General features: G+C 38.9%; 3 protein-coding genes across 4 annotated transcripts; 2 read left to right on the top strand and 1 right to left on the bottom strand.

Annotated features, from left to right (window-relative positions):
• The first annotated feature begins 1,450 nt into the window (after positions 1-1,450).
• On the top strand, positions 1,451-6,489 carry LOC116249989 (probable galactinol--sucrose galactosyltransferase 2). The gene is made up of 14 exons (XM_031623306.2): positions 1,451-1,919; positions 2,316-2,575; positions 2,669-2,759; positions 3,123-3,171; positions 3,265-3,356; positions 4,013-4,120; positions 4,269-4,388; positions 4,471-4,881; positions 5,001-5,142; positions 5,235-5,302; positions 5,395-5,529; positions 5,620-5,846; positions 5,943-6,031; positions 6,131-6,489. Exons 1-14 carry the CDS (start codon positions 1,732-1,734, stop codon positions 6,422-6,424), a joined length of 2,274 nt encoding a protein of 757 aa, XP_031479166.1. The 5' UTR covers positions 1,451-1,731; the 3' UTR covers positions 6,425-6,489.
• LOC116249992 (uncharacterized) lies at positions 5,976-8,042 on the bottom strand. 2 transcript variants are annotated; one of them, XR_007572768.1, is made up of 3 exons: positions 7,442-8,042; positions 6,706-7,070; positions 5,976-6,102 (listed from the first exon to the last, which is right to left on the bottom strand). XR_007572768.1 is itself a non-coding variant. In XM_031623309.2 (2 exons), exons 1-2 carry the CDS (start codon positions 7,952-7,954, stop codon positions 6,762-6,764), a joined length of 822 nt encoding a protein of 273 aa, XP_031479169.1. In that variant the 5' UTR covers positions 7,955-8,042; the 3' UTR covers positions 6,626-6,761. The 2 variants fall into 2 exon arrangements, 1 of the variants encoding a protein (XP_031479169.1); XM_031623309.2 differs by lacking the exon at positions 5,976-6,102 and having other exon boundaries at positions 6,626-7,070.
• Positions 8,043-10,270: 2,228 nt separating this feature from the next.
• On the top strand, positions 10,271-22,163 carry LOC116249991 (pentatricopeptide repeat-containing protein At4g35850, mitochondrial). Its single transcript, XM_031623307.2, has 13 exons — positions 10,271-10,498; positions 10,778-10,961; positions 11,069-11,231; positions 12,033-12,098; positions 12,382-12,479; positions 14,953-15,070; positions 15,151-15,357; positions 16,827-16,903; positions 19,182-19,275; positions 21,048-21,113; positions 21,199-21,276; positions 21,362-21,463; positions 21,594-22,163. The coding sequence occupies exons 1-13, from the start codon at positions 10,468-10,470 to the stop codon at positions 21,687-21,689; spliced, it is 1,380 nt and encodes a 459-aa protein (XP_031479167.1). The 5' UTR covers positions 10,271-10,467; the 3' UTR covers positions 21,690-22,163.
• The last annotated feature ends 462 nt before the right edge of the window (positions 22,164-22,625 follow it).

Genomic DNA, 22,625 nt, shown 5'->3' with positions numbered 1-22,625 from the left:
TTTTTCTGGGCCCGGACTTGGGCCTGAGTACCCGCTGGAGGTGGCCGGTGCCCTTTTTCCCGGGCCCGGACTTGGGCCTGAGTACCCGCTGGAGGTGCCCAGACTTAATTCACATGTGTCTAGTATGATTCAATTAGTCAATAATCATTTCATAATGACAGAAGTTTAAAAGTTAAATAACCCCCCAAACCATCCCCCACTATTCATGTAATCTACAAAAGTATGAAAAATTTGTCAAGATGAATTTACAAATCTGAAGTGATCGCTATCTCAATGGATCACAAGCTCACAATCCCCTCATGTAAAGACATAATGTTTCAAATATTCTCATACAATGAGATAACCAAGAATTATTTGTTTAAGATAAAAATAAAATAAGAAATGAACAAATAAAGGCATCATTAAATCATGTTTTCAAATAACATCTAAATCCATGGATCGAGCTTTTGAGATGAACAACTTGTTGAGCTATGCTTTTCTCTGAAAGAAGTAATTTGTTGATTATCAAGAATAATGTCTTCTTTCAACTTGAAAATATAAAAAAAAAAAAAAAAGTAAAAAGACTATAAAGTACATTTCTTTTAATAAATTATGAAAACATCCTTGTCCACGGCAATGCCGTAACCTTTTTTTGCAGTGGTGACGCTGGTTTGACCCGAAACTCGAAATCGTCCGTACAACCTTTATCGAGCTGGGCCTACGGACTCACAGCCCGAAATGGGGCACTCTGTTTGGATTTAATTACGATATTGCCACCGTCATCTTAAACGGTACGGTGCATCCGCCTTGTCAACTCGTATCGTTTATTATTGAGATTAATAAGATTATCTTTTTATATTTTAGCTTTGGATTTGCTTTTCAAGAAAACCAACAAAAACTACTGAAACAATATCATTCTATACGAGCCACTAGGACGTATCGGCTGCTAAATGAAAGGGCTGCCCTGTCTCTTTTGCAACGGAAATGATGCGCCCGAACCGTATCGGTGTGTTATCGTTCCACACATAATACTTTTAAATTTAATTTTTCTTCTCCAAAAGATAAACCAATAAAAATTCAAAAATCAATTCAGATGGCCGGTGCAACTGATATGACATATAAATTATCAGGCCCGTTTGACGGTCTGGGATTTCACTATAGAGAACGAATAAAAATCGGCAAGGGGCCATAAGAAGCATACATATCAGCTGCTGATATGGGCACATTGTTATCTTAAGAAGCGTTTGATTGCATTTAATCTAAAATCCTTAGGATACCCCCATATACATAGATATATGTAAAATTTAAAAAAAAAATCATTTATTTTATGTAAAATTTTTGAAAAATATATATATTTTAACATTTATTAAAATTTTAAAACTATTCCTTGACCCTCTTCATACAAAAAATTCTGGCCTATATCTAACTTAAGATCCTTAGTTTAATAAATCTTAGATTTTACTGTGGATCTAGACATACATCAGTTCAAAGAAATTTAATGTGCCCCCTTGTGATGTGGACGATGACGTCACCGTAGATGGTAGTTCCGATAAGGTGGACCAAGGGTAGTTTCTGAAGCAGCTTTTCTGGACTGCAGTGGGTGGGAGCATGTTTTAATTGAACGCGTCTTGACAGCAGATCTGGATCCTCGTCGGATCTGAGTCACCTGACGTGTCTCTCAACTATAAATACAAGGAAAAGAGGATCTCCCGCTCGAACACCGCTCAGGTATCACGGTTTTGCCAAATCAGGATGACGATCACGGCCGTCCCTTCGATCCGGAAACGCATCCTGACCGTCCGCGGGAAGCCCATTCTCACCAACGTGCCGGAGAACGTCGTTGTCTCCTCACCTCAACCGCCAGGCCACGCCGCTGCCTTCCTCGGCGCCACTTCCTCCGTCGCCGACTCCCGCCACATTTTCTCCCTCGGCATCCTCCAGTGCGTCTCTCTCTCTCTCTCACTCTTTTCTACGTGCCTCGTCCTGAGAACGGTCTTCTCCTTTTGGAAGACTGAAGAACGAAAAAAATAGTTAAGAATTTTGTTTCCTTCAGATTGGCAGAAGTTATTACAGACAGTGTGAACATAAAAAGCATGTGGAAGTTATGTATCTCATACTATTGTCATCACAATGTGATGGCCTTAAACATATTGTTCTCAAATTTTGGTATATGTGGGTAGTTTTGAACCTTTAGGAACTGCTGATGCCTCAAGATAGTATGACACGGTTGTGAGGTTTTCAAAGAATTAGTCCATGTCTATGATCGTGCAGTCAGATGAGTTATCTACATCGTCGGAAGTAACGCCCTCTTGTGGTGAATGGACTTGATATTGCAGAGGATACAGATGGATGTGTTTATTCAGATTCAATATATGGTGGATGATACCTAGATACGGAAACTGTGGAAAAGATGTGCCACTGGAGAGCCAGATGCTGTTGATAGAAGTAAGAGAAGAATGTGCTATTCATGATGAAGATGATGATGGCAGTGGTGAGAACACATTCTATGTACTATTGCTGCCTGTGTTGGATGGCAAATTCAGAAGCAGTTTGCAGGGAAATTCTCAGAATGAGATTCAATTCTGCATCGAGAGCGGTGAGTGGCCTCTGAGTCAGTTGTACTCTAGTTCAAGTTTTTGAGATTTTCATGTTCTTTGTGTAGCTAATGTATAAGTTGCTTGTATTACAGGTGATCCTGATGTCAAAACCAACCAATCTCTTGAGGCTGTTTTTGTCAATTCAGGGGATCACCCATTTGAGCTCATGAAGGAATCCATCCAGTAAGCTTCTATTTCCCTGCCACTTTGCATTGTTTGATTTGGTGCTAGATTCATGTTATTGCTTATTACGTTAATATTATGATACAGAAGTTCCTTGATTATTACTCCCCTGTTTCAAGACTTTCAAATAAATAGCTAACAGCACTGTCCAGTGTTATACTACTAATAATTTGCATTGTAAATCTAACTGCATTCAATTGTTTTGACCCTTTAAAATAATGAAAGTAATGATGATTATAAGATTTATAACTTTTCAATTTCTTATGGATGTATGTGTGAGTGAGAATGGCTCCTCTCTGCTTATGGTATGAACTTTTCACATCTCAAAATTCTTACGAGGCTTGGTCTCTTGTTTCCATTTAGGATGTTGGCTAAACATAAAGGAACATTCAGCCATATTGAGAGCAAAAAGGTAATCATGATTCTCATTAAAGCATTCATGGGATATCTCCTATAAGAGATTAATGTGCTCATAAGTATGTTTCTGTCATTTGGTTTTATGCAGATTCCTGCCCATCTGGACTTATTTGGTTGGTGCACTTGGGATGCATTCTATACTAATGTCGACCCTCGAGGGATCAAAGAAGGTCTAGAAAGGTATCGTTTCTAGGCTTGGGAGCTTCCATTTCTTTCTTTCTATTCCTTAGTGAATGAAGTCATGTCTGCCTTTGAGATTTGCTAATCCATGAACCATAGTACATGTCGATTTAATAACTGCTAATTTGTGAATAGGAGTAAATATTTTCATCACAAATCGTCGAGTGCTTTTAGCAATGGCATGCTTGAATACCATGTTGTTAGGAAATAGAAGATTAGGAACCAAGTTTTCACTCCCCACGTACCCAGTCTAAGCTAAAAGAGGATGCTTCTGAATTTACTTCAATAAAATTATCCTTCTAGGTGTTAGGTAGAGTAAAAAATATTTGGAAAAGTAGAACAAATATCATAACTTAGAGTCTTATTTTCTGAATCTCCAAAATCTTTGATGCCTTGCAGCTTGTCCAAAATTGTTTTCCCATCTGTGCAAGCTACAAGTAGATGGCAGCACATGAATGGCTATTGGGGAACAAAATTATGATGGACAACGAACCAAAGATTGTTTTAGTACTCATTTTCGAAACTCATAAGAAAAAATATGCTGACACACTTGCTGATCAACTCCCCAGAACTCTACACCTATCCGTAGATTTTTGTTACTTTTTCCTATCCATGCATTCATCTGACTGTCCTGGTCTGCTTGTGTGTTTTTTAAGCTTGTCCGCAGGAGGTACACCAGCAAGGTTCCTTATCATTGATGATGGATGGCAAAATACACTAAATGAATATGAAAAAGATGGGCAGGAAATGACAGATGGAACACAGTAAGTCTGGCGAGTCCTTTATCTATCATGTTTGATACTCTTCAATAACTTATTCAAATATTGTATATTTTCCTCCTGTCAGATTGTTTTTGTCCTCCCTTTTCAAGAACACACTGATCCTAACTAAAAATCTCCTGCAATATCACAGGTTTGCAACTAGGCTAGTTGATATCAAGGAAAATAAAAAATTCCAGGACTTTGGGTCGGACGATTCCTGCAATAATCTCAAACATTTCATACATAAAATGAAGGAAACATATGGACTGCAGTAAGAGAAGTGAACTTGCAACTTTCATACATCAACATAAGCATGTCAATTAACTTGCCTTTTATCTCTCTGAATGGCACAGATACGTGTACATGTGGCATGCTTTGATTGGCTACTGGGGAGGAATTTTACCAACCTCTCCTGCCATGGAAAAGTACAATCCTAGGATGGAGTTCCCTGTGCAATCTCCAGGAAATATTGGAAATTTAAGGGATGTTGCCATCGACAGTATGGAGAAATATGGTGTTGGTGTCATAGATCCTGAGAAACTCTATAATTTTTTCAATGACCTTCATGGCTACCTTACAAGCCAAGGAGTAGATGGGGTGAAGGTGGATGTGCAAAACTCAGTTGAGACACTTGGAAAAGGTTATGGAGGACGTGTGTTGCTTATGCGGAAGTATCAAAGAGCTCTAGAAGAATCAGTAGCACGAAACTTCAAGGGGAACCATCTCATTTGCTGCATGAGCCATGACTCCGAGTATATCTACAAGTTAGTTGGCCAATGCAGCTTTTTTCTCTCTTCAGTAATTTCCTAAATTCCTGTGAACCTTTCCTGAACAAACTTTTGATGTTCGGAAGTAATAACTACCTGATATTTGGCTTCCACAGTTCAAAGGCGAGTGCAGTTGCGAGGGCATCAGAAGACTTCATGCCTAATGAACCAACCTTACAAACTCGCCACATTGCTTCTGTTGCATTTAACAGCATGCTTCTTGGAGAAATTGTTGTCCCAGACTGGGATATGTTCCATGTATGTCCTCTTGAAAAGAAAAGAAAAAAAAAACAATTTTCCATATCTTTATATTTTAATTGTCTTGTCTGATAATTTTTGTTTTGCTACAGAGTCTCCATGCTACAGCTCATTTTCATGCTGCAGCCAGAGCTCTGGGAGGTTGTGGAGTATATGTCAGGTAAACAACACATTTCATCTATCAAGGAAATTGTAGTGATATAGCAAAAGAAAATTGGTTTATTCTTTTGGTTACTTTCCTTTGTCTGTCAGTGACAAGCCTGGCGAGCATGACTTCAAGATTCTCAAGAAATTGGTACTTTCAGATGGGTCAGTCTTGAGAGCAAGATATCCAGGACGGCCAACAAGAGACTGTTTGTTCAATGACCCAGTAATGGATGGCAAAAGGTAGCCTACATTTGTGAATGAAGTTACATACTTATTTCTAAGAAAACTATCAACCAGTATACTTATTTAACTACCATGTCATGACTGTAGCCTACTAAAGATTTGGAACTTAAACAAATCCACTGGAGTTTTGGGTGCATTCAATTGCCAAGGAGCAGGAAGTTGGCCTTGCAGGGAAAAAGTGCAAGACGAACATGAACCAGTTAGTCAGTCTGCAAAAATTTTTGGCCATGTGAGTCCTAAAAATATTGAATACCTTGAAGAACTTGCTGGCGAAAGTTGGACAGGACATTGTGCTGTCTTTGCTTTCAATTCAGGTAATGTAGATTGTAGCGGTCCAATTTAGAATTTTTCTTCCTGCATCTTCTTTGGAGCATTTTTGCTTGACAAATTTTTTTGCGTATATTCTTCAGGTAAACTTTCTAAACTACCAAGCTCAGGAAAGATTGGCATCTCCTTAAGAACCCTGGAATTTGAAATATTTACAATATCTCCAATCAAGGTAAGATTTTCATCATTCTTTACATTAACTTATATTGCTCCTCCAACTGATATCCAGCAACATCGTTCCACCTGAAACAAAATATAATTCTGTTTTCAGGAATTCTGTCACCATATCCAGTTTGCACCACTTGGACTAACCGACATGTATAACTCTGGAGGTGCAATTGAAGAACTGAGCAATACAAATGATCCTTTTGAACAAGTCATAAAGATCACAGCACGTGGGTGCGGCTGTTTTGGTGCTTATTCCAACATGAAACCTAAGCACTGCCTTGTGGACGCCGAGGAAGTGGATTTTGATTATGACACTGTGGATGGGCTATTGACATTTAAACTTTCTCTGGGGAGTCAAAAAGGGAGAAGCTTAAGACATATTTCCATCACATATTGAGGTCAACCGAGAATACTTAAAGGAGCTTTTTTAACTCATGAGATTATCTCTACTCGATTCTTCCAAGAGATTATTTACAGATTTTTTCTAAGCACGAGGTGGAACACACTCAGCAGTGATGTGGCACGAGAATTACTGTCTATTGGTACCTCAATCCAATTCTTGTTTGTCTGTCGCTATTTTTTGTGAAGAATACACAAATAGCTAAGTATTCTACTGTATTTAGTGGACGCATGTATTGAGCTGTTTGATACAAAATGTACTCACTGAAAGCAACTTACCCTTGTAAAATCGGAAAGTAAAAGACGAGATCTCCACATGATGGGGTGAATCAAGCTCAATCCTTAATCGGCCGGACATTCTTGTAAGAAATTACAGCATAAAAGGGGTCGGAATTGAGTTTGCCGATCAACCTCTTAATCCAAGTTAAGGGAGAAAGGTCGTCCTGCTTCCTGGGCATGCCTCTCAGCACCTCTGGCTCTGTAAAACCGGATACACATTGGAAGTATTGCACAACCAACTGAATCCGACCGTAATCACTCGTATCCCGCCATGCACTGATTGCTTTATCATAGAACATCCTGTTACTGAAGCTCACTATGAACACACCTCCTGGTTTAAGAACTCTAAAAACTTCTGCAAATACCTGCCAGTTCACCCAACCCCAAAGAATGAACAAATAAAATATTCGTTTCAGACTCAAGTTCTTGCATGCTCCTCCTATTTCTACCAAAGTTTAAGAAACCGTGTATGTATAATATTTTTATTACATTTTTATACATTTTATTATACATTAAGCTTATATATTTTCAATATTTTTATTAAAATCAGATCGAGTCTAGTCAGGCCCAGTCTGTGGGCACAGGCCCGAAGCTGGCCGGAGCCCAACTTTGCATCGAGCCCGGCCGGCCCGGTGCCCAGCACTCTCATAAAACCTGAATTCACATGGTTATCGTGTGAGCTGGATTCAGAGAGTCAACCAGGATTCACATGGTCTCTTTTCAAAGGAAAGCGAACCTGCTCGGGCTGTTGAAGGTATTGGACGCTGACGGCGCACAGGACGGCGTCGAAGGTGGCGCTGCCGAGGGGGAGGCGGTGGTCGACGTTGAGGTCCTGGACGAAGAAGCGGTCGAGCCTGGGGTTCCTGGCAAGCTCTCCGGCGTTGAGGCCGTGGCCGACCACCCTCCGATACCGGATCTCTGCTGGAAGGTGGCTGACCCACGAGCTCATCAGGTCCAGCACCTCCGCTCCCTCTCCTTCCACCCTCTCCCTGTACGTCTCCGTCAACGACTCTATGAACCCGTCGTCCACGTGCTTCACGAGCCGAGGGTAGTCGTAGAACTCCTTGTCCGGGCGAGGGTTGAGCTTCGTCCGGCCGTCCGCCGAGAGAACCTGGCGCCGCACCTCCCCGGCGCGGCTGACGATGGCGGCAGCCTTCCGTGCTCTGGGGCTCTCATTCATCTTGTTGGAGTGAAGAGAAGGGAGGAGGGTGGCCGCGCCGGCGGTCCGAGAGAGGAGGAGGCTTAGCATTTGGAAACTACCAGTACCAGGCTTCACTCCTCTCTCTCCCTCTCTTTCTTTCTCTCTGCCTGGCAGAGTGGGCGGTGGAGATATGGACGCGTTGGAAAAGGATGAGGTCAAAGATAATTGCAACATGAATTAGCGGTTGATGAGCATATACAATTAACTGTTTAAATGATTTTGTGGTTTTTTTTTTTTGCCGATGAACACAATAATAAGTCGGAGAGAAAGGGAAATCTGTCGCATAGGTTGGGTTTTTTTATTCCATAATTTATAATTTTTAATAATCCTCACTCTATCCATTATTTTCAAGGTGAGCGAGTGGTTAATAATTGACACCACTCTCACTTTTTTTTGCAATATGGAAGAATAGCATCTACTAAAATGGAAAGAAGGACCATTTGTGTGTCCTCTAACTCGACCAACTATACTATACTTGAAAATTTTTGTTTTCACAAATATAAATTTAGTTCTTCAAAGTTTCAACATGAAATCGGATTCAAAAGATTTTGGCAGGCTTCAGTTGGGGCCTGGCCTGGTAATCGGATGGTGTTGCACTATCATAGAAGGGTGCCAAATCTATGGATCCTCGACAAGTGAATCCGATACTCCAGTTTTTTCTGTTTTGTCCTTAGTTGATTCCATAGTTGGTTGACTTGTCGAGTTGGCTCAGAATCACCCGATCGCTAGAAAACCTACCCACAAGTCAAAGGTTGGTCCGGTTCATCCCTGATTCGGCCCTGACTTGCAGGGTTCAGATTGTTTTAAAACTCGACCAGGTCAACGAATCAACTCATGAGTCGATGAGTCAACTCGCTGACCCGGTCATCTACCAATCTGAATCCTAGGTTTGCTAACTATGGTTGATGTCACTAATGTCACTAAGAAGCTAATTTTTTGATGCCTGAAGAAAAAGAATGCGACACCAAAATCCCAATCTAATAATAGCACAAACCATTAGCATTGAACTAAAGTATGTTTTTTTTCACATGACATGGATATATCTGTACATCTTCACTCATATTTATGAGATGATAAATGCAATATAACAAATCGTATACCAAGAATTTATTCACTTAGAAATAGCCGTATTAGTTAACGTAAAATTGGTTGTAGCAAGCGAGTTTTCAACATGCGTTTCGGGTGTAGAACACACATAGGAATGAAAATAACTCCCATATGTGTTTCTTGCATATCTATTTTTGTGCTAAGATAAATGGCCTAGATAACATCTTTCCTAAGCCATATGTGTAGTTGGGTAGACATATCTATAGCTCATATCAATATTTTCACATTTTTTGTTGCATAAAGAATGAGTAAGATTTTGAATGGTTGGTTTATATACAAAGTGACATTACAATCAAAGAGTTCCATGATCTTGTCATAATAATGGTTTAAGCCTTACGAACTAGGTGAATGCTACTAATGACTATTGATGTTCACGTTTGCTTACAAAAACAAGCACATCAATGAAGCATTCTTAGTCCACTCTTGAGATCAAACCTGCCCACAAAATATATGTGCATGGGCACATTCATATTTATCTGATTGTGACATATTATAGAAACTAGAGTCATTGCTTGATTTATTTTGCAAGTAATTAACTAAGGCACATATTTTACCATGTGTCTTTGTTTTTGTCCATTTTCTTCTCAAGTGGTTTTGATAATCTAGTTGTGAATGACACATTCTTACAACTACTAGCTATCTTTCCTTAGAAAGTAATTGCACATCTCTCTGGTGCAATGCTAGACCATCAACTAATTCATCGATTGCAAAATACGAAGACGTCTCTTAACAAATGAGACATATATATATGCACATGACAAATTATGGTTTTGATCACATGAGAATCTATGCATGACGTTAAACTTGACTCAAACTAGTCGAGCCAACTCCTACTCGCTCAGTGAAGCTTGACTGATACTCCACTTGTTTGTAAACAAGTTGAGCTTGAGCTTAACTGAAAGCTCAAGTTTATAAATAAATTGAGTTTGAGTTACATAAGTTGGATCTGATTAAACTCGAATAAACTCATCTAATTTATGTTATCTTTTTTCTATACAATTTAAGAAAAGAGATCAAATCAAATAAGGAGTTGGTAAATCTATTGAGTCAAACTTGAGCTGACCATAGCTCCGAGTTGAGCTGATCAAGAGCTCGACTCAACTACAACCTTAACGATTTCATGGGTCTGATTTATTTCTTGTTCATGCGTAACGTGGGAACAGATATTTGCCCGTCCCACCGGAGTCGCCCGAACCTTCGTTAACACGCTGAAACCGAACTGACGTGCTTTATTGGAAGGAAATAATTCGAATACCCTCTTGTCTCCGGCCATAAACCTCTCAATGACTCTATGTTGAGGGTTTTGCTGCATTCCCCAAAGCTAGCCACTCTCTCTCTCTCTCCCCTTACATGGACTCGACGAACCCGCCCCTGAGTTGAACGAGTGAAGGCGCCGGCTGCTTGCAGAAGCCCAACCTTCTCTTTGCTTTGCTCTGTCCACCTCCCTCAATAAGATGCCCATCACGAGTCTCATGCAATCCTCCGGCAAGATCTCTCTCTCTCTCTCTCTCACACACACACACACACACACACACACACACCCATATGCATTTGATATTGTTCTTGCAGTCTCGATTTATTGGTATTGTAAGGTGTTTGATGATTGAATCAAAAGCTTAGTGCGTCTGTCTGTTTTGGAATGGCTGTATAGTTATTCATGTTTTGGGGCTTTCTTAATGTTGAATGATGAGTAGGTTGTCAAGGACACCGATTGAGACTAAAATTGACTACTTGGGCACTTCTTTAACCTTGTTGAATTTGCAGTCCGGCGTCTGGTTTCACTGCACGCTAAGCAATCGGTGTCCGGGGTTCGTGGTTTGCTGGGGCTTCGTTGCATTGCTGCCCCTTATAGTTCAGCTCCTAACAGTGAGGAATATGCAAAGAGGAACTATGCGAACAATGTGTCGGAATACAACACTGTTTTGGGTTCTCTTATTGGTCAGAGAAGGTATGGGCTTGAAATTTTGTGAGAATTACAACTGCGGATGCCTTTTGGCTGTTGGGGAGTCGGTGTTATTTTGATATGGTTTCCGCATTGTGTTCATGGTTGTGCAGGCACTACCTGTTACGGGATGTGTATGACGACATGATGTTAGACGGGGTGCAGCCTAGCAGGGATACTTTTCACTCACTGATCGTTGGGGCGATGAAGGGGAGTCGTCTTCAAGATTCATTCTACTTCAGAGACGAGATGAGGGCCATGGGATTGGTTCTTGACGTAAGGACTGTAATGTTCATTAGGAAAATTGCAGTTAGATATTGACAATTTCTCGCTGTTACAGACCTCACGTATAATATATGATGTATACCGAAGAGTGAGTATGAGTACTATAACATCTATATAAAGAGGTGTCGCGCGTTCCTATCCTGTGTTTCCAGTAACCTTGCTAAAGAGTCAATCCTGAAAAAGGAAACCGTTATGGGGAAGGAAAGGCTCATGTGTTGGAAGTTAGATAAAGCAGCTAACTTCTAAATTGATCCTTTGTGGAAAACTGGAAATTATGATGAGGATGCGACCACCTGACAGCACCAAGGAGAGACCTAGTAGTGGCAACTTTTTCTAAGCAGTACAAAGTCGGTTTGAAGCTATCCTGTTTTTAGAACAACTTTTACCCTTGTTTTGCAAGTGCGCATGCACACACATGTGCACATGCACGCATACATGCACACACACACATGTGCGCATGCAGTTTGGGTCAGGTAATGGGAGACAAGTTGACAACTCTTGTCCTTAGCATGATTAACTTGTTTATAGGAAAAGTCATTTTGCCTATATGATTGTGTTTTATGCAAGTATCTTTTGAAGTAAAATCCCTGTTAAAGGCTGCTGGGGCAACAACTGAGACTACTTTTGTGCACACAATGATTAGATCAGAAAGTCATAGAAGGGAAATTCATGTCTAGGAAGCTCTACATGACACAGATTTGTTTCTTCATAACATGGATTGAGCTTTTGATAGTGCTGCCACCTTTCTTGCACAAAATTTGCTTCTTTGTGACCCTATTGTTTCTAGTGCAGGTTCCTTTATATAACTTCCTTATGTCAACATGTGGAAAGTGCAAGAATTCTAATGCTGCAGTTCAGGTTGGGAACAACTGACTAGCCTTGATCTATACTACATTTGATGTTTCCAAATTTGTTTTTGCCTCAGTGGATCCTCATAAATATGCTAGGAGATATTAGAAATAATTGGTTTCATTTTATCTGAACTCCACTTCTCACGCCTGTTGTTCACTAGATGTCACAGTACTGGTACTGTTGCAGCTAAGTTTTCAAATTTGAAGCAATATTATGGTTCCAGCATCATATTTGTGTTCATATTCTTGCAACAGAAAAATTTATGCATTTACCTCTTTTTATTCTGAAGCTCTTGGAAGAAATGAAAGGAAGTGGAGTGAAACCAACTGGGCAGACATACATTTGTCTTTTGAATGCCTGCGCAGCAACTGGTCGTGTTGATCGAGTGTAATCTCTCTCTCTGTGATTTTTTAAAATCGCATCGTCTTTTTACTTTTAGCTAGTGCATGTGGGTGTGCACTATGCTCACACATTATGATACTATCTGAATAATTTCAAGATGTTGGAGAATAAATTATGATTTGCACCTCGAGTTTTCCTATTAGTTATTCTGTCATGATTCCATGATTAATTAAACAATTCCAAATACATATTTCTTTTTGTATGTATATTTGGTTCAGTCAGTATTTAAATATAAAATTAGAAAAATGTTTAATATCTAATTAAATGTTAATAATGCGAAAGTTTAGAGTGAACAATCTTTATATTAAATTCATCAAATATGTGTATGTGTGTGTGTGTTGTTAAAAGTGTTTAACCGTACCTGGGCAATGTGTAGGGCATGGAGCTTGGGTCTAGTCACATAAACACATACCACTCGTATAAAAACTATTTAAACAAAAAAATATACAGTCACATCAAGTCATATATATGACATATGTGTGTGCACGCGCACGTGTGTGTGTTAGCAACAAACTAGGCAGCTAGATAAGCCCAGTAGGCAGGACTGGGTAGGACTAGGACTAGGTCCATTAAGCAGTTTCCTCTCAAGAAAAGGAAACCAGTAAACTGCAATATTAATTGTTGAAGTTAACAACAAAATTGAAGCTGAATTTGTCAATAGAAAACCTGTAACTATCAACATATAACAGTAAAAAACTAAAATGCATGATAACACAGACACATTGGACACCTTATAACATGTTATAATTATGACCCAAAGATTGAAAGATCAAATTTGGTAAAGTTGAACAATTAAGGTTTACGAGTTATGCAACAGAAAAGAAAAAAAAAAGGATTTCAAGTAAATCTTAATTTTAAATGTTATAGAGCATGCAAAATCTTACCATTTCCTAAATGCCAACTACTAGATCTCTACTTATTTCAAAGACGAAATTCCAAAACACAACCTAAAATTTCTAATCTATTAAAAAAGGGAGTATAAATGATAAATCTTCAATATAATAAGTGTGTTTCATGTGAAGTTGTCTTCTGTTGTGATTCTAGTGAACAAAAAAGAAAAAGAAAAAAAGAAAAAAAATTATTAACAAAGATGATAGTTTAGAACCTAAATGACATACAAATATTCAAAGCATAATGATATATGAACTGTAACTGTAACTATAGGTACATATACATACATGCATGCATACACATATGTTCATTTGTATCCTTTTAAAGCAAATAATGTGAAACAGTGAAAAAGTACAAGACTGCACAAAAACAGGAAGAAAAGTGAGAAAATTTGCCTCAAAAAAAGAGAAAAAGAAGAATAGGAAGGAACCGAAGGGCAAAATTTAGGTCGTCCAAGAAGAAAAGCTTAAGCAGCTGAGCTCCTAAGCTAGCCTACGCATCTTAGGTGATGTTTTAGGCGTTTTCAAGTGGCAGGTCACCTAGGAACTGGTAGCCTAGGTGACCAGCCAAGCCTGGAGGCCTAGGCGAGCCTTTGGTATATATATATATATATATATATATGATGTGCACATATTGTACACACGTAGTTATGCATTCCATCAATTTTATAGGGCATATATAACATGGGAAAAGTATGCGAGGGAGAAGTGAAACGGTGTAAAGGATGGAACCACTCATCCTCATCTCAAAGACTCAAACAGTTAAAGATGGTTTGATACATACATCTTTGGACCTGTCCCTTTCTTTGCAAAGCACTTCTCCATAATATCTCTAGTAGCATATAGCGAATGAATCTGGACACTTGGAGGTTGTCTTTCCTGTTTTAGCAAGGTATAAGTGTATCTGGTTTTAATGTACTTACTGCTTAAAATAACATAATACAATCAAATGGATCCCACACTGTTCCTATTTCATTTTAACTTTTAATAGTAAGTAATATAGTTCTTGGCAATTTCTGGGATGTTTTTTTCAGGAGGTGTTTCCAAGGTGTGGTTTTTCTTGGGAAAAGCTTAAAAATATGTGAAAGCATTTAAAAGCTAAAAGAGATAGTAAAAGAGTTATCATCATAATAATAGGTCTTCCGGTATCTTCTTGCAAAAATTGAAACAATCGAACAAGCTTTTTAAAAGATGAAAATAATAGAGATATTATATATTTGAAAACATGAAAAGGGATTTTTGACAAACTTGGGAATATCTTGGAGTTGTTTATAAAGGATCGTCGAGAATATCTTGGGATTGTGTGTAGATATTATGATGATTTTTTGGGCAATGTTCCAAAGAATGCCTGGCTTCATAATGGTGATATAGGAGATGTAGGTGATGCTGATATTTTTTTACCATCTGCATTCTAAGGACAAATTGATGTATCCTTTTCTCCACTCTATGAGCTAACAAGTTTAATAAGATCTGAGGTAACTGTTTATCTTTCTGTGTTTCTCCTTTTCTTTGCTTTGATGTGTGAATCATGTGGATGCTTTATCACTTGCATGTTTCTTTTTTAATAGATATCCAATTGTCCGTGATATGACTGCTGCTGGCTTGGGATTGAATAAATTTTGTTATGCTGGCCTAATAGCTGCATATAAAAATAAGACACCTGTGACTGAGGAGACAACTAAGAAGGTTAGCAGTTACTAGTAACCTCATTTAAGCAGCTAATCCTTGGCTTGTTTTGTAAACGACTAATTCTTCTCATTGAAAAGATAGTTGAGCTTGTGAAGCAATCCAAGGGATGGTCCTCTGTTGAGGCATCAGGTGATATTGCTGAAAATGTGATGATGGGTGTGTCTGAGGAAGAGCTTTATAATATTCCAACTTCAGAATATGTTCATAGGCACGGGTTCTTAAACAGACAATTAACCGTGTATCATGTAGCTCTTCATGCTTGTGTTGAGCTCCGGAGTGTAGAGGTACTGATTGTAGACTCATGTATGTTATGCTTATCTGGTATTTATAACGAATATTTGTATTCACTGGTAAAACAAGGCACAGAGGCATACACTTATACATAAATAACCTCTTTATGTTCTGCACTGTTCTTTGTAGTGGGTTTTGCAAAATTTTGTTCAAACAAAGAGAACCTTGTGGACCTGATATCTGCTTTTCTTTTCTAAACTGAGTATTTTCGTTCAGTTAGAATTTAATAAATGACTTTTCAACTATGGTTCATCAATATAAGCTTGACTTGCAATTGCTTCTTTAAATTCTGTGGTTTTGTGTGTATGAACATATATATGAGTTATACATGATAAAGATTCTTTTTCTTTTTTGTTAGTGAAAAGATAGAAACCTCTCTGTTACACAGGGTTGTTGCTATCTTCTTTTAAATTTATTGTACTGGGTTGGCTGCAATAAAAGATCTGAAATAAGGCCTTTGATGAGTTTTTGAACCACTTCCAGTTGGGAGGACATGTATATCCGTGAAATAGCTTCAACATGTGATGGTAATTTGCATGTGCTTGGGCTGACAGGATAATACAACATGCAAATATCCATATTATAGTCCAATTGTTTCCGAGAGAGGTTCAAAGTGTCTTTTACTCATGAAGGTGCTTTTGTGATTTTTCAAAAGTAAGAGTACTTGAAGTCAGATCTTATTATGGTTTACCATTTATCCAAACAAGAATACCAAGTGATAATGTCAGGTGTGGTATCATGTTCTGGATAATAATGGATTTAGTAAAAGAAAAGTTCCTCCTATAGTACAGGAAATAGCACCTCAACTTTAACTGAAATGTCTTGACTGGTTCCAGTTAGAGACTGAGATTGGAGAGTACAAGTGGATACAATTACAGGATTAGAATAAACCAGTTATTGTGATGGATCTTCCTTTCTCATGGAAGCTAATCCCAAACTATGCTCTCTGACACATAGGAGAATGTAGTGGAGCTAAGTTGTACCTTTAGGATTGAGCATGGATTTGCTTACATCTTTCACAATGTTAGCTATATGCAGCTGTAGGCTGCACGAGCAGCAACCCGTCTGTAATCAGGCAACTTCTGAGGAAGCTATTGTAGGAGCCTTCATGATGTAGCATGACCACAATAGCGGAGTATGGAATCTTGGTCAGGAATATTCACACCATATTGCACTCAGTAAATGTGTTTGTGCCTTCCAATTCTTGTGACATGGAATGTGAAGCTTATCAATGTCTAGAAAATGCTCATGTTTGATGATTAGGTTTGTAATTTTATGTAGTACTGCTAGTGAATGTCAGAACTGTAAAAAGATAATTTACACAGATTTTAAGTATCTGATGGTTACCTGCCAAAACATTGTGAGTTATGATTTCAGATATGGAATATATGCTGACAATTTTTAAATTACTTATTTCTTTTGATTTTAGAATTTTATGTAGCTCTGTGTTTTCATTTGTCAGACAATGGAGACACTTTTGGATGTGCTGAAGCAGGACAACTATTCCCCTGATGTTTTTATTGTAATACAAACAATGAGGTGATTCTATATTCTCATGTGATTGCCTGTCAATTTATCCTAGCACGTATGATATAAGATTGTTTTAGGGACTTGCACAACTGTTTCCACAATTTTTTCATGTTTGTACTGTCAACTCTGCCTTGACTCAGGGTTGTTGAGATTGTAAATCATGAACCTCTTTTTCTTAAGACATAGTTGTTAGGTGTCCTGAAGGCCTTGCATGCATGCTTTACTAAACCTTTTCTCTTCTGTTAATACATGAATGAAGCAGCATTATGCTACTGGTGAACCATTTATATTAAAAGGTTTGCAAGGAGATAGGTAAATAGATTCACATTCTTAAACCCTTAAATGAGACAGATAGGTTGATTGAAAATCACAGCCAAGACTTCAATGAAACATTTCATTGAACTCATATTTTTCGACCTTGGGGAACCAGCAAGCCTTTACTCTTTGGAGAAGAATGCAATAGTTTGATACTATTGCTAATGCAATGCTTTCATTCAACATATGAAAAGATTGAAATATCGAAAATTTGGTTCCAATGTTAGAGAAAACAAAAGATTAGAGGGAAGTGGATGTGTAGGTCAAATAAGTTCTAACTTTTGCTATATTGTGGTTAATACTGGTGACAACTTTTATATCTGAACCTAGTAGGTTTGACAATGGAGTAGTTTCAGCCAGAGCATCATTATGTTTGTGGTGTCTGTGTGTGTATGCATACATACATGCATACATACTTACATACTTATATATATATGTATATATCTTGAGGATATGTCCAGAGGGTTTTTGCAGTGTAACCTTAAGATGGTAACCCAAACTAATGATGGAAAAAATAGTCCTGAAGCGGTTGCCTTAGCAGTTGCAGTAGTAGGTGAATTGGAATGGTTCTCCATTGTGGAGGGAGTGGGTGAAAGTTTTGTAGGATAAGGATTATGTTAAGCTGAACCTCAATAGCAAAATGAAGGTATCTCACATTGTAATGACCTTGACTTTTAGATATACAACTCAAAAAAGGGATTTCAAAGGCTAATTTCTTTGTCATGCCTGGTGGTCGAGACTTTGGAGCTGATATAGAAAGAAAGCTGATCAATGATAAATTAATGGAGTGGCTATACCAACTTCTCTTATCAGGTCAAAGTTCTCATAGACAATTATTTTATACTTTATAATGCAGATTGGTTGCTGTTTTTCAAGTTGCAAGGCAATGGCAGTGACCGGCTTAGATTGTGTGATCTAGAGCTTTTCCTAGGTCTTCTGTTGAAGCCTTAATGCTAATGCATTTCAGAAGCTAAGTCAAAGGTGTGAATAGACATCAGGTCAATGTACCACACATCGTATTTCAAAAGCTTAGTCAAAGGTGTCAATAGACATCAGGTCAATGTATGATTATCCATTTGCAGTCCAGCATACTGGTGAAAATGAGAGTGAAGAATTGAATCTGACGAGGAAATGCTCTGCTTACCTGAAAATAAAGTTGATCTTGTGGTCATGTAGAAAAGTATTAGATTTCGATATCCTTACTGTAACTTAAAAGTTAAAAACAGTCTAGAAAAATGAAAGGCAGGAGAGAAGACATGGAGGTTTTTCTGTTACTGCATGATTTACAACGGGAAATTATGTGGTTTCCCCCTTTTTTTGAACATTTTTTAGTAAGTAAAATTTAACTTGTCTTTCTGGTTCATTGCTTAGTTATTCCTATCAGGGATGCATTTATGGGTGCAGCCAATTGCCTGAGATGCTGATGGAAAGACACAGTCAGGAGGATGAAGACTGAAAAGGGTCTCATTTTGACCCAGTTTGGTTTTTTATTTAGTGTTTCATTATTAAAGTAATTTAATTTAATTAACCACAGAAGGATTGTAATGGATTCAGTCAGAGTTGGCTGAGTCCATTCCTACATAGGCAGTTTCTGGTTCATGTCGTGAAAAGGCTTACTGATGTTGGTAAAAAGAAGCTGTTTTTTAATTGTATGCCACCGACTTGATTGCCGATCATCTCCTGGGTTATTTGCGATAATGGCCAAAGTGGGAGAAGTAATCTTGTGATTGGATGATGTAGTACCAACTGATCACGTTGTTTTGAATAGTGATTCATGATTTATCCTATACATCGTTCCTTTTTCAATATATGAAGCATAGCATTCTATTCATTGATATGGCTTTCTTTTATGATTTTTTTAGTCTTGTTCATCAATGTCCTCATGATGTTCTTAAGGTTTCTTTTGATTGAATCCTATCATATTTTGTAAGTCAATGGTTTTATCATTCACATTGGTTATAACTTCAAGCAGGTGCTATCTTCATTGTGGAGACCTTGAACGAGGTGTTAAAGTTTTTGAGGACTACTTCAGCGCTGGAAGGCCACCTATGATAGAGCTATATGTGGTAAGGGTCTTTTTTTAGTTGTAAAGTTTAACAATTATGACAACTAAAGAACATTTTAAATTGGAGTTATTAAAATGGGTCCAGTTCATGTTCAGATTGGAACATGTTTTCGTGTGTCATTTGGTTGTGTTTACTTTCTTGTTTCTTAGAACTTTCAGAAGTCATAATGTATTGGTGAGGAGTTTTACATGAATTTTGTGTGTGCGTCAGTGTTCTCAATTGTTGTCTTAGGAGTTTACAATCTCAGCGAGTCAGGCTGTCAGCCAAGTCAATCTGGTCACTCAGTTGCCGACCTGGCCAAAAAAATAGCAAAACCAGGAAGCTGACAAGGCTTGTCCAACATGGGTTAACGAGGCTGTCAAGTCATCTGATTCTGAGTTTCAGTTGGTCAGCTGATTTTTGGTTCTAGTCAGTCTGGTTTAACTCAGTCACACACACACACACACACACACACACACACACACACACACACACACACACACACATGTAGAGTAATTTGATAAGCAACCACTTAGCAAATAGTAACTAAATACAAAGATAATTAAACACAAAGCAATCTGTTTGAATATCTTGTAATAGGGAACCGGGTCCAGATATGGACCCGGTCCCATGGGCACGAATACCGAGGCTGGCTCGGTACCCTAGGCGGGGCTCTGTACCTCTCTCTCTTATAATCTCCACTTATTATAAATTAGTTGATTAAGTGGAAATAATCTTCTCTCTCCTAGGGTTGCGGTTTTGCCCCTAGGTTAGAGCTTCTTCGTGGTTTTTCACCTCTTCCTGAGGTTTTCCACGTATATCTTGTGTTTTGTCTTCGTTTTCTTCTCCCATTGCGTGTTTCTACATGGTATCAGAGCCAGCACGTGTGGAATTTGTTCTGTGATCGTGTGATTCCGCCGCTGCTGGTGTTTCCGCCGCCGCTGTCGTTTCCGCCGCCACTGTCGTTTTTGCCGCTGCTGGTCTCCTTTGTGTTTTGTCTTCGTTTTCTTCTCCCATTGCATGTTTCTACACAATCTAAAACAACAAATAAATGATATTGCTCATAGAAACCAAATTATCAAATACTAATTTGAAAATGAGAGAGAGAGAGAGAGAGAGAGATAAATTTTCACCCCAATGGACTTGGTAAAAAATGACTTAGTGTAATTTCTGGATGAAAAATATGGTGCCGCGGTTGACTGTGGTGGACTTGTCGACTCGAGTCTGGTGCGCATCTAAAACTGGGTGAAAGTATTCATATGCGGTTGACTGCACCAGACTTGTTTGATTTTGGCTTCTGTCGCACCCAATGTAAACCTGCGGTCCTGCAGCTGAGATGAGTTGACTCAGATACAACACTCTGGTGAGTCCATGTGACTTATTTTGAATAGAGGGCTCAGAGCCTCAGACAATTATCATATGATCGAACAGAATACTGCATGTCTACATCTTTAAACTGCTATACGTTTTTCGTTGAAATTTCCTGGGCTTGAAATTTCCTTCAGAGAATGTGACGACCTTTATTTTCATGTAGAATTTTTAATGAGCTGGCATCACAAGCTCTTTTGGAGCTGCCTGCCAAAAACCCTCTCTTTATATTGTCTGACAGCATATCCAGATATTCCATGTTACCCCACTATTGATGCCTTTTGAGTCGTGCTAGCTTCTTATATTTGGTTATGCTTTATCTTAAGGTTTATTTAAATAAATGATGATTGTTTTATGGTTTGGTATGCATTTTCTGGCTTGTGAATTTTTAGTTCTTATACCAATAACACTATGTTGGGTTGTAGGCACTGGTAGAGGGAGCAATGGTTGGACATACTCCTCGAGGAATGGAAATAGCTCAAGAGACATTGGTATCTTGGTTTATGATGTTTGTGAAGTTTCTTAATTAGTTGAAATATGATTTCAAGTTCTTCAAAAGGTTGTCACACTCTGCAGATGAAGATGAGTGCAAGAGGATTCTTTTTGAATGCAAAGATGGGGAATGATCTTCTTTTGGCTGCAGCAGGAGAAAGGGTGGGTGAGATGGACGCGTTTAGTACCTTCATCTCATTTCATGCAGTTGTCATGACAATGTAATCTGTTCAATAACTGCCTGCAGACAGGAGGATATACCACTGCCAATTACATATGGGATCTGATGCAGAGCCGCAGGATCAACGTTACTCTGCCTACCGTGGAGGCTTACTATAAAGGGCTGAAGGTATCATTGCTCTTTTTGTTCTACAATATTGTGACACATGACCTGGTAGTTTTAGATCCCTTTCAACCTCCAGGCATGCTAATCTGCTCACCTCTTGTGGAACTGACATGTAATGGGTTCCTTTCATCAGGAAAGGGAGATACCTGCAGATGACCCAAGGCTTTTGCTGGTTGCTCGAACATTGGACAACCTGCGTCTTAGGTTTGGTGGTGGAAGATCAGCATAGACTTGCACGCCAAACCTGCACAACTCTCTGGAAGTCGCATGTTTGCACGTCTGAAAGGATCAGCTGGTAAAAATCGTTTGAACTGCTTAGGTCCGATAAATGGCTGCTGAGAAGAGGGCCCGGTCCTTGTTGAACTGCTTAGGTAGTTGTGAGTTTTAACATGAAAAGTGCAAAGAGAATACAAGGTTGAACATCGCTGTGAGAAATGGCTGTCTGTTTCTATTTTCCTTGTGAATTTTATTTCTCCATGGTTCCGTAAGAAGTTGGCTGACAAAGGATGGCTAAACAAGCCCTGCCTCGACACCAATACTTGTCATGACTGTAAGAAGTCGGCGGCTTCCAACTTCTTGCAGTTTGGGTTTGTACTAGCTCGTTTTATGTCAGAGAAGCCCTGCTGAATCCGTTATGCAAAAAGGGATTTGAACCATGCTCATTAATAACAGATCTTAATAACAACTCTTACTTGCCAATGTATTTTGAGGTTTATCCTTGTGAATTATTGTTGAATCATCATGGTTCTATTAGATCCAGATCTTTTGGCAGGCGCTGTTCAATTCTGCAGGATTTACTATTGGTCCAACTCTTTCTTCGGTATAAGTACCTTTTTTCTTCGAGCCAAGCAGCCCGGATGAGCTCCAGGAAGCTAGGTGCAGCGACAAAGAGATATCACCAAGCTGAAAACTTCCCAACTGTTTGCCATCAAGATGCTCTCTTATGCGACGGGGCCAACTAAAGCCGTACGTGCTTAACAATGCTTATCTGCTCATTCTCCTAGGAGGTTATATTGGCAATATTCAACTTCGTAAATGCAGCAGATAGTTGACCTGAAGTTGTGCAAGTGAGGGCGGGGTGAGAAAATGGGTTTTAAGCACAGGAGCTTTAAAGGGGAGTCGGGTCAGAATCCTGTGGGTTGCAGCTCTAGAACTTCTTGGGTGT

The sequence above is a fragment of the Nymphaea colorata genome, chromosome 3, assembly GCF_008831285.2.
Source record: "Nymphaea colorata isolate Beijing-Zhang1983 chromosome 3, ASM883128v2, whole genome shotgun sequence".
Taxonomy (NCBI): domain Eukaryota; kingdom Viridiplantae; phylum Streptophyta; class Magnoliopsida; order Nymphaeales; family Nymphaeaceae; genus Nymphaea; species Nymphaea colorata.
Note: the sequence above shows the minus strand (reverse complement) of the source record. Positions and strands in the feature narration are given on the sequence as shown.

What these genes read in the sequence shown, in the direction of transcription:
- LOC116249989 (XM_031623306.2), top strand. Translation starts at nt 1,732, where the DNA reads ATGACGATCACGGCCGTCCCTTCGATCCGGAAACGCATCCTGACCGTC. An exon ending in AAGGAAACATATGGACTGCA is followed by an intron (nt 4,389 to 4,470) that starts GTAAGAGAAGTG and finishes TGAATGGCACAG; the next exon opens with ATACGTGTACATGTGGCATG. An exon ending in CCAGTAATGGATGGCAAAAG is followed by an intron (nt 5,530 to 5,619) that starts GTAGCCTACATT and finishes TCATGACTGTAG; the next exon opens with CCTACTAAAGATTTGGAACT.
- LOC116249992 (XM_031623309.2), bottom strand. Translation starts at nt 7,954, where the DNA reads ATGCTAAGCCTCCTCCTCTCTCGGACCGCCGGCGCGGCCACCCTCCTC. An exon ending in ACCTTCAACAGCCCGAGCAG is followed by an intron (nt 7,071 to 7,441) that starts GTTCGCTTTCCT and finishes GTGAACTGGCAG; the next exon opens with GTATTTGCAGAAGTTTTTAG.
- LOC116249991 (XM_031623307.2), top strand. Translation starts at nt 10,468, where the DNA reads ATGCCCATCACGAGTCTCATGCAATCCTCCG. An exon ending in TCTCTTATTGGTCAGAGAAG is followed by an intron (nt 10,962 to 11,068) that starts GTATGGGCTTGA and finishes ATGGTTGTGCAG; the next exon opens with GCACTACCTGTTACGGGATG. An exon ending in AAATAGCTCAAGAGACATTG is followed by an intron (nt 21,114 to 21,198) that starts GTATCTTGGTTT and finishes CACACTCTGCAG; the next exon opens with ATGAAGATGAGTGCAAGAGG.